Source organism: Littorina saxatilis, linkage group LG5, assembly GCF_037325665.1.
Source record: "Littorina saxatilis isolate snail1 linkage group LG5, US_GU_Lsax_2.0, whole genome shotgun sequence".
Taxonomy (NCBI): Eukaryota; Metazoa; Mollusca; class Gastropoda; order Littorinimorpha; family Littorinidae; genus Littorina; species Littorina saxatilis.
In genome coordinates this window covers 50675693-50686781 of record NC_090249.1, presented here as the reverse complement: position 1 = coordinate 50686781, position 11089 = coordinate 50675693, and the positions used below count along the sequence as shown (strand labels likewise).

Genomic DNA, 11089 nt, shown 5'->3' with positions numbered 1-11089 from the left:
CTTTTCTTGTTGTTTTTTATTCTGGATTTTGGAACGTTAGCAGTCTAACTGTTTTTCGATTTGTGAAGGTCTTGTTTTGTCAAAAATTAAACGTTCTGAATACTTTCTTTATTTGGTGTTTAACGTCGTTCTGTGAATACTCACTTTTCTGTTGTTGTTGTTTCTATTCTGGATTGTGGAACGTCAGCAGTCCATCTGGGTTTTATTTGTGAAGGTCTTCAGAATGTCTTCATCTTCTTCTTTAACGTTGCCAGCCATGCTAGGTTTTTCAATAACGTTTGTCGGTCGAATTCCAAGACCTGCCGCAGTGACTCCTCTGCTGTTCCACGCAGTTTTCCGTGGGGGACCCACACTGCATTTGGCTACGTCTTCAGAACGATTTTTGTCAGTAGATAACGTGAACAGTTTCTCGACTCCGTGATTTTCCAACACCGTCTTCGCGTATTGTGTTGAAAGGCATTTTACTCTCTTTTATTGCCAAGGACATGACGTCATGCATTTAATCTCTATACAAATTTGTTTACAAACTCCATTCAATTCTTTTTTGTTGACCTTCAATGAATATAGGATTGTAAGATAGCGCTGACATCTTCCACTAACCTTCAGTTTGGATACAAGACGGAGCTGTGAATAGAAAATTGGCGATATAACGTCTGCATGGGGGTCGTTGACTGTATATTGTGAACATGTGCTAATCAATGTTTGTTGTGTGTGTTTTTTTCTGGACTTCGGGGTTCAAGGACACAGCTGTCTCCTTAACTACACTACTCACAAAAAGTTAAGGATCACTATGAGAAACCAGGTGCTCAATCAAATCAGTTCGCTACTGTTATTTATTTCTCAGTCAAACCAAATTGTTATGAATTCTTGTTCAGCTGTAAGTGAGCGATGTTGTGTTAGTGGAAAAATTGCACGGGATTCTCTACTACTGAGCTTGGTAGCAAAAGAAAAAGCAGAAACTTGCGAAAAAGGACCTTGTTTTGGACCGTTCAGCCCGAACACATTGCGCAAGCCACATGGAAAAACCATTATCCACGTGCAAGCACTGCTGTTTATGTGTGAGATGCTGTCACTTGCTTGCCTTTTTGAGAAGACATACCACCAGTATAAGGCATTATCTGACAATGCCTCCACGACGAAAATTGAAGGGGTTTGAGAGGGGACGAGCTGTTGCATGGTTCCCCCCAAGCGAGAAGTGGCCAGGCGACTTCACGTGTCAATCTCGGTCATTGTCAGACTGATTCAACGTTTCATAGCCACTGGGAGGGTCCAGGAAAGACGCAGACCTGGGCGACCAAAGAAGACAACTCCACGTAAAGATCGTCTCATTGAACGACTAGCCTTGCAAACAAGAACAGCCTCTTCCAGCATTATTCGAAGGCAGCTGAGGGTGGCTACTAACACCAACATCAGCCAGCAGACCATACGGAATCGCCTTCATGGGTTTAACCTCCGTTCTCGTCGCCCAGCTGTACGGCCACGCTTAACTCCAGCCCATAGGGCAGCACGCCGCGCCTTCTGCAGACGTCACGTGAGGTGGACATGTCAGCAATGGTCCCAGGTCCTGTTCAGTGATGAATCACGCTTCACCCTGAACCACAACGACGACCGACTGAGGGTCTGGAGGCGCCAAGGGGAACGCTACATTGACGCCACTGTCCAAGAAAAGGTGGCCTTTGGTGGAGGTTCTGTAATGGTCTGGGGGGCCTTCAGCCTTAACCACAGAACACCCTTGTTTCATGTACAGGGTAACCCGACTGGCCTCCGATACCGGGATGAGATACTTCGACAGCTGGCTGTGCCTACCCTGCAGCAGATGGGACCGCAAGCTGTCTACCAGGATGACAACGCTCGCCCCCACAGGGCAAGGGTGGTCAACGACTTCCTGCAGCAGTCTGGAGTCAACAGAATGGAGTGGCCAGCATGCAGTCCCGATCTCAACCCGATTGAGAACCTCTGGGATGAGTTGGATTGCAAAGTGAGGAGCAACCACCCCCCTCCCAGGGAGACACCTCTACCAGATGCTGCAGGCTGAGTGGCAGGCGCTTCCACAGAGGATCTTCACCACCCTGGTCAACTCTATGAGGACTTGCTGCGTCGAGTGCCAGAACAGCCAGAGCGGTTACACGCATTACTGAACATTTAGGAGCATCTGAATGCCATGTCTTGTGATTTCAACGACTTTGTGAAATTAAATTTCGATACGTACACATTTTGATCAAATGCACAGACCAAACGATTGCTCGAAATTGAAGGAAATGTTGTGTCGTTATCACTAAAGCATTGAATTAAACTTTTGCCAAATACCAACGCATTGGCTTTCTTATTTGGAAAGTTATGAATTTGTGTGCAAGTGATCCTTAACTTTTTGTGAGTAGCTTATGTTACAGTACCCTATCTACGTTAACATTTCATTGTCTTTATTCAGACCTGGGAACCCATACGATTTCGCCTTATTTTGTACGCATGATTGTCTAAAATATGAACAGTACGGTCAGTGGACAAAAAATACGACGAGAACAATTCCTAGACTACTTTTCTTCACAAGCGCATCCCGAAGCCGATCAAGTATTTTGACACATGATTACAGATTTTGTCAGTAAACATCAAAAGAAGTATTTGTTTTAAATGTATTGGTAAACTTAATTAACGGTGCGACGGACGCCTGTGAAGCATGCTTGAATCATCGATGTTCAAATGATATATGGCGTACACTCATTTTTCTGAAAATACATTAAAGTTTGTTTGATAATACTCCCAGTGCAAAACAGGGGTTCCCATGTCTGTTTAGTGGTTTCTAAACCTTAACGAAATGACAAATGAGTCATATAATTGTTAGAATATTTGTTGTGAATAAACAAAACCAACAGAGCCAACCAATCAGCATGTGGTATGATACTATGTCAGCTCAGCTACACATAACGTATGTTTCAGTGAGTTAGGACAAGTACTGTCTTGTCAGTAGAAAAATAGCATGCAGGATTCTGTATAAATATCCTATTCGCTACATTACAACAAAACGTGTACATAACTGGTGAATATTTTCTACGTATAACCATATTGTGTTATATGTTCTCCACTGGAGCAGTTCTCTTAACCCTTCATATAATCTGCTCGTTGTTTCTTTGTGTTGTTGTTATATTGTTGTGTATATGATATATATATTTGGACAAGAATAATAATGCACTGAATTTAAATGGCATTTCTACTCTTCAGGAAACTCTGCTCTCAAATATACGTTGATTTATAGTTGAATATAGATGCAGCATATCACAATATTTAAAGTTGTGAGCTGCGTGTCATGAGAACTTAAATATGTATTGTGCTCTGAACAGATCGCGATGGTGAAAATGGATATAACGTAGCGTAAGAATGATAACCTCACGGGGAGCAGTGTAAAACACATTGGTAATAAAGATAGAAACCTTTCAGTCAAGTGTGTTATCTTTTTAAAGCTAAGAATAGATCTGTTAAAGGACCAAGCTGATGCTTTAAACATGTATGTGCATATCACATGTACATTTTTGTTTTAATTTTTATAAAATTGTCTGAATTAAAGTGTTTCCGTGGGAAGATCTTTCGCTCAACTCTTTATTTCCATAGTGAACGCATGAAGAAGGAAAAACCTGACAATTGAACACAAGTCATTCCTCTCTCTCTCTCTCTGTCTCGGTCTGTCAGTCTCTCTCTCTCTCTCTCTCTCTCTCTCTCTCACACACACACAACGCACACGCACACACACACACACACGCACACACACACACACGCACACGCACACACACACACACACACACACACACACACACACACACACACGATGTATTTTTCTATTAATTTATTCTCGTCTTCGACAAGGGTAGATCCAAGAGACCAAACTACATGACTTCCTCAGAAAAATACATACAGCCGACAGTGAATGATTCTCAAGAGCCCTTCCAATGTTCCACTATCCCTGCTATTCATGAGAATGGTTCGTTCTGGACCAAATGTACTTCAGGATGCTCATTCAGGACATTTTGCAAGATGACATTTCAATTTACTCGTGGAACTACATAGCTTATTTTAAGTCGTATAAATCATTGCAAGTATAAATTTTTTTAAAGTGCCTTCAGGTAAAAAAGAATGCATGTGCGCGTACCCCGTTGAACGTATTTACAGAGGATGCACAACGCGTTAACAATGAAAATCGAGAACCGCCTTTTTGCACATATATTTTCTATTTTTGTGTTAAACCAGAATGTGTGTCGCGCACAAATTTGTTTTCAGGGTTTTCTGTCTTCGTATAGTCTTCTGTTTTCCTGTCTTTCATTCTCGTTCGATTTCCTCTTCGGTACTTTATGAAATGCGCTTGAGAATCATGCTGTCTCCGATACAAAACGTGGTTGAGTAGTTGCTACTCGATTGCGTTCGCAAAAGGAATTATTGAAACGGTTTAGTTTGGAGGGTATAACGGCTCTATTATTGACATCGAAATAAAACTTGTCGCAAAAAAAGTACAAGTAATTCACAAAACTTGCTAACAACAGGTATGTATAATCTTATATTGCTACATATACACACACATTCAGAGCTGATCTGTTCACAATGTACATTCAGGGTATGATACACAGATATTTTATTGCTATCATTGTCAAAACGTAGGGGAAGGGCTCCAAATATGGACCACTTTTTGTTTCATGCTAATAACTAGCTTGTTTTCTTGCGAAGAAGTTTCATTTTGTGTTTGGTAGTCCTTCTTTCTTAGGTTAACCGTGAGGCCTAATCAGAGTGAAATCGCTTTGATAGATATTCAGCCAAAATTAAATACAGAAAAAATCACAAATGGTCCATATTAGGAGCCTGGGCGCCTAATATGGACCAGTGAAGCGGCCTTCACGAATCACTGTAAAAAGCCCCCTATACTTCAAAATAACATGATACAACTTAGTGTACAAGTCAGACTAATTAAAATATGCTTTAGATTTATCTGTTTCGGGATGATGAGAGCATTATTTGAAGCACACAGGGAAACTAAAGAAGCTTATCAAAAACAGAGTGAAAATAAGTGAAATTATCAACTTCCACGAGAAGAAGACTTTTTGTTATATTTTTTTTAAATCTCGAGGGCTAGTTATAGGTTATTTCCAGCAAGCTTTTTACTGAATTAATGAAAATAGCCTTTAGCTTTTATTTTCTTCGATTTGTTGAAGGTGGTCCATATTAGGGGACTCGCACATACTTTGAAATTTTGCTATTGTTTTTTGTTTGCAGTAGAAACTCGGGGTCAACACTGCTAAAATGTAACAAATACAGTCTTAGCTGTCATGTGTAGCAGTTTTTGTGTGATAAAAGCTTTGGCTGTGGACAGAAACGAGTTCGTTTTAGGCGGCAAATTTAGAGTGAACGCTGCCAAAACTTGAAAAGTGAAAAAAACAGAAAAAGCCTTACGGTTTTGAGATTTGTGTTTCTGCATGTGCAAGTTATCCAGAGAGGGTAAATACAGCGAATAAAACTTTTTTGAGCGCTCTAGCGCCGTTAGTTTGTCAGAACAGGAGGTGGTCCATATTAGGAGCCGGTCCATATTAGGAGCCCTTCCCCTACAGCAGAAAAACTGCAGCAATGACACGAACTGCTACTACTAGAAAACTGTACAATTTAATAGCAACAGACGAACAACAACACAAAACAAATCAAAACAAAAATCTACGATGCAAATCAGTCAAATATATACAACTGAGTCGTTGAATCCGTTCATCAGATAATGTAGATTCATTTTCTGTATGCAGTCAGACTCATTCGAATGTTACTTAAAGGCACACTTCTTCCCGTAAAGACGGTTCCGCTCACTATCTCAGATCTGGCCAGGCTTTTACATGGGATAAGACCATCCCTCCACTTGGTCATATACCAAAACTGAACAGCCCTAGTGCTCTTTGTCTTTAGGCATGTAACCAAGTGGAAGGGTATTCTTTACGAAATGCGGATCGTATCAACTGATGCATCAAATTGATGCATCCAAAACCAAGATTTGATGCATCATTTTCACAATTTGATGCATCGTTTGGATGCATCAGAATTTTCGGGTTTTCCCGGAAAGTGCTGAGCAAAAAGCAAAATTTGAACCGGAATACGAAGCGAAACGAACGTCGGAAAACTAAGGTTGAGTCGAAGGTCAAGGGCGTCAAAACTTCGTCTGCACAGAAAACAAACCACAAACAAAACAAAAAATGCCTTAAAATGCATAATGCCGTGACTTTGACTTGTTCCCTATTTAATGGTATGTTGTACGTTTATTTTTGTTTTATCTAACCAATCTGTTTATATTCGTCAAAATGTCATTTCAAGTTTTTCCGTGCTCAAGCATTTCTTACGGAAAGACCGGAAATGAATGGTCTTTCGCATGCATACAAAACCGAAAGTGATGCATCAGAATGATGCATCAACATGATGCATCATTTTCTAAAATGATGCATCATTTTCGTATCGGATGCATCAGTTTTGGAAAATGATGCATCCTTTTTGAAAATGATGCATCCTTTTGTGAAAATGATGCATCAAATTGTGAAAATGATGCATCAAATCTTGGTTTTGGATGCATCAATTTGATGCATCAGTTGATACGATCCACGTTCCGTAATTCTTATCCCATGTAAAGGCTGGGTCAGATCTAAGATGGTGGACAAGACTATTTTCACGGGAAAAGTGTGCCTTTAAGCATCGTGTTCACAGCAGTGACTTGTTGTTGTTCTGTTGTATTGAAATCAAATAGGACTTTCGATGATGCACTTTTTTATCACAGGCATGAAAGTCCGTCACTCTCGTTGTAACTGAGAAATGTGTTTTCTGATATTTGAACTGTGGTGAATTCTTTAACGAAGAATAATCCAGATAACGTATTTTCAGAGGTACTTTTTGCCTAAAAGCACAGAAAAGCACAAAATAGCTCGCGTGCACGTGTGTTTATGAATGAGTAAGCAGATGTGTGTGCGTGCGCACTCGCGCATGCGTACGTGACATTGTGTGAGTATGTATGTCCGCGTGTGTTTGAGTGTGTTTGCGAGTGTATTTGTTTGCTAGAGTTCTAGCTAGAATGTTCTTTATATATATATATGATATACACCTGCACAGGCCAGTACATCATCTCCTCAACAGTCATGTCTTGATGAATCTAAATGTCAGCACGATTTTACACTGGCGCGAAGTTCACACATGACCAATTATGCCATAAGAAGCCCAAATCAAATGCCCTATTATAAAAATAAAGCAAAGTTTACGCCCTGTCAGTCTCACAGGAAAGTTTGAATTAGTAAAAAAAAGATATGAACAATTTACATGGGGCGAATTATACACAACAACAGCACATGGGAACCGTGTATCCGTTGAAAATGGCATGACCATATACCATGTCAATTCCTTATAGTGATCAAATGTATTCATTGACACAATGATACTATTGTGATGTGAATCTAAATACAACATCTCAAAACAACATTGAACGCACACTTTTCTCTCCAGGAATCCCTTCCATTTGTTAAAAAAAAGCTGAAGTTTAATATTATGTTTTTGTGTAAAAGATATCGTGCTTTAAATTCAGCCGATTCTTAAAATAAAAACAATAAAAATTATTTTTTAAAAGATGATGAAAACGAAACACCAATTGCAACCAACCAACTTTCTCATCTTTAGGATTTCGTGAACACACACACACACACACACACACACACACACACACACACACACACACACACACACACACACACACACACACAAACACACGAACATACACACTACAGCTTTGAAATTATTTGTGCCATCGTTGTGAAATATCTCACTAAACCAGTGTTTGCCCGTCTTTCTGGACCTACTGGTTGACGTTTAAATAGTGCCCGCAAAGCATATACTGAAACCTGATTGGACATGGCCACTATAATCACGCTAGCTTTGAAACTTTTTTTCCTATGAACTCTAATATCTTCATCCTAATAATATTTTGTTTTCCATGTGCTGTTCAGAGCTCACCACATATTTTATACGGTCCGTTTACGGTCCATAGAAAGCCAAAACTGCTTCTGACTTGGAAAATAAACAATTATTTTTCCCTCTGCTTGTGCAGACAGCGATCCTTAATCATATTATGACCAATTTACTCTTAAACTGCGTATCAAAAGTACGTATCAACCAGACTTTACAAATACGTTATTTTTTATATCATGACCAATTTACTGTCTTTTTACGTATCAAAACTATCAACAGACTTTTTAAACAACTTTTATTTTTTATATCATGACCAATTTACTGTCTTTTTACGTATCAAAACTATCAACAGACTTTTTAAACAACTTTTATTTTTTATATCATGACCAATTTACCGTCTATTTACGTATCAAAACGTATCAACCGGACTCGACATACAACTCCGTCAATGTTAATCATAAGCAAAACATGTGTCTACCCGTCGGCGTTTATTTGTGACGCCAGTAAAATGTGTTCTACAGAACTAAATGGTACGTTATCTGTCTCTGATAAATCGACAGCACTGTAGCGTCTCTGAGGAAGTGTCTTTACGAAAGTGGACGCGACAACAACACTAGTGAAAACTAAGAAAGGTATATCTACAAAGAAAATCAGTCTCTCTTTGACAGGAATCGTTCCGTTATCTGCAACAGAAACTCACAGGTCTACACATACTTTACTGCACTACATATTATATCTCCGGAACCTTCCGTTTCTGGCATTATGTCAACACGTGCAACCGACCATTTCATCTACATGTTTACAAATCACGTGTAGCCGTCACTCTTTAAATGAACAAATCCGACAAGAAGAAAAAACAAGTTGGGTTGGGGGTCCACTCTGCTTGCTAGTGCTTCCAGTAACATGCTGTGCAAAGAAGCTGGTTCGTTTCGACAGCCAGCAATCTTCGGCGACAAAGCTGTCTTCAGTTTCACCCAACGACAGCGAAATGTCAATATTGCACAGATGGCATACATCTGTAACATAGCAATAACACCGAGTGGACGATGACCAATAAGCTACAGACAAACAGTGACCTTTGCTAAGTGCCCATGGGTTGTTGGACATACCAAAGTGACCTTTGCTAAGTGACCATGGGTTGTTGGACATACCAAAGTGTCCAAAGCACAGTCACCGTAGCACAAAGCTCCTGGAAGCCCCAGCAACCAACACTGAAGCGAGGCTAATGCTATTGGACACTGTTGAAGTTTTGCCCTTTCAATGACTCCACAATATAGCCGAAGCCCTGCGGTCTCTTGTGGCATTATACATGGGGAGACCTGAACGTGGAATATTTTGCTGTGGAGAGATAGCGCCCCACAACGGAAAAGTTCACAGCAAGACTAACTGGGCACACAAATCATAATTCGTTCATCCCTCACTCAAATACTAGCTGGCAGTGTGTCTGTCTCATCGAGGCGATCAAGCCGCTTCATGGGCAAGGACCATCACAGTGTCACAGTGTCCTGTTCACAAGTGAACCAGGGAGCCACCTGGCCAAACGCCTTCTTCGAGTCAAGCTCTGTCGACACAACATATCACGTATCTGCACACACGAAAGTCAAGCAGTCTCTCCACTTAAACAAAACGACCTTTGTTTTCGCTTGACGCATAGATCGTGCTCAATCACATCGATGTTGTCTCTCTCGCTGGCTTCACTGCATCTTTCTCCAGCTCATTACTGATTATGCAACTCAAGCCACGCTTTGTCTGTGACAAAGTTTATCGGTCCAGTGACCAAGGCCAGCCCTTAACAAAACGTTTTACTTTATTACAAACAGTAGTTTGTCTGTGATACAGCTCTTCGCTCCAGCGACCGAGACCAGTCCTTAGCAAAACGTGTCCCTTTATTACAAGCCGTCATTTGTCTGTGATACAGTTTGCTCCAGCGATCGAGACCAGTCCTTAGCAAAACGTGTCCCTTTATTACAAGCCGTCATTTGTCTGTGATACAGTTTGCTCCAGCGATCGAGACCAGTCCTTAGCAAAACGTGTCCCTTTATTACAAGCCGTCATTTGTCTGTGATATAGTTTGCTCCAGCGATCGAGACCAGTCCTCAGCGAAACGTATCCCTGTATTACAAGCCGTAGAAGAAGCCCTCTGTCTGCGTCTGCGTCTTCCTGTTTCTGCGCGCCCTCCGTCTCACGTTGTCTTTCCTCCTCTTCTTCCTGTCGTCCGCGCGGTAGCCGTTGGAGCCGAGTGTGGTGGTGGTGGTGGATGTGGAGCTGCTGAGGTGTGCGGGGACCATCTCGCAGATGTAGCGCGCCGTGTACTTGTTGCAGCGCTTGTTGCGCCACTTAAGGTTGTTCTTCACCAGCGCGCAGTTCTTCTTGTGGCGTCGCCGCTTCACGCGCGGACCGCCGCTCTTCCAGTTGCTGAACGTCACCCTCTCCTGGTTGGAGAACTCCCACTGCCCCAGCTGCCTCTTCTCGTTCAGACCTGCAAACACACCGACACACAAAAGCATGCTAACATAAATCCACGAGGATTCTCAAAACTTGGGATCATCATTGTCACGTGTAAGTTGTAATTATCACGTGTTTGGTGTCATTCAAAGCGATAATGTAAACCAACAGTGTCAATTATTACTTTTCAGTTCTTCCTCGGAAAAAATACATTTCTGCTTATAAAATGGTGAATCTCAATTGCGAGACTTTCTGTATTGGAGACATCTACTCCGTAGGTCATCGTAGGAAATAAACAGAGATGGAGTTGTCATATAGGAGACCTATAATAAACCTAAATTAGGTTTCACATAATGAAAAGTGAAACGTTGTCTATGTCATTGGTATATATTTTGTACAGGTTTCGTTTATAGAAAAAACAAAACAATTCCTATATAAAATGTATATGAAACATACACAGGCAAATGTCGTTTGAGAATGTGTGTTGTAATGGTGTTGTAAACACAGCCTGACATTTTGAAACAAATCAAAAAAATACCCAGGCATACTTCTATGAAAACTAAACGGAATCTTCCCCATCAGATACAAGAGTAATCGCGAATAACCTCAGCACACTAAAGGTGTTGGCCCAAAACTATAAAGCAGACCAGTGACACTCACCTATCCAGAAAGACTTTTTGCCGGCCACTTC

At 41.0% G+C, this 11089-nt stretch overlaps 1 protein-coding gene across 1 annotated transcript in view; it reads right to left on the bottom strand.

The window, feature by feature from the left end:
• Positions 1–3820: 3820 nt before the first annotated feature.
• The window catches only part of LOC138967384 (FRAS1-related extracellular matrix protein 1-like), a 181952-nt gene continuing 174683 nt past the window's right edge, over positions 3821–11089 (bottom strand). Inside the window, exons 20-21 of the mRNA XM_070339925.1 lie at positions 11059–11089; positions 3821–10432 (exon numbers count right to left, since the gene is read on the bottom strand). The exon at positions 11059–11089 is cut by the window's right edge and continues 140 nt beyond it. Of these exons, the coding sequence (XP_070196026.1) occupies positions 10071–10432; positions 11059–11089 (393 nt within the window). The 3' untranslated portion in view covers positions 3821–10070. The remainder of the gene's footprint in view (positions 10433–11058) is intronic.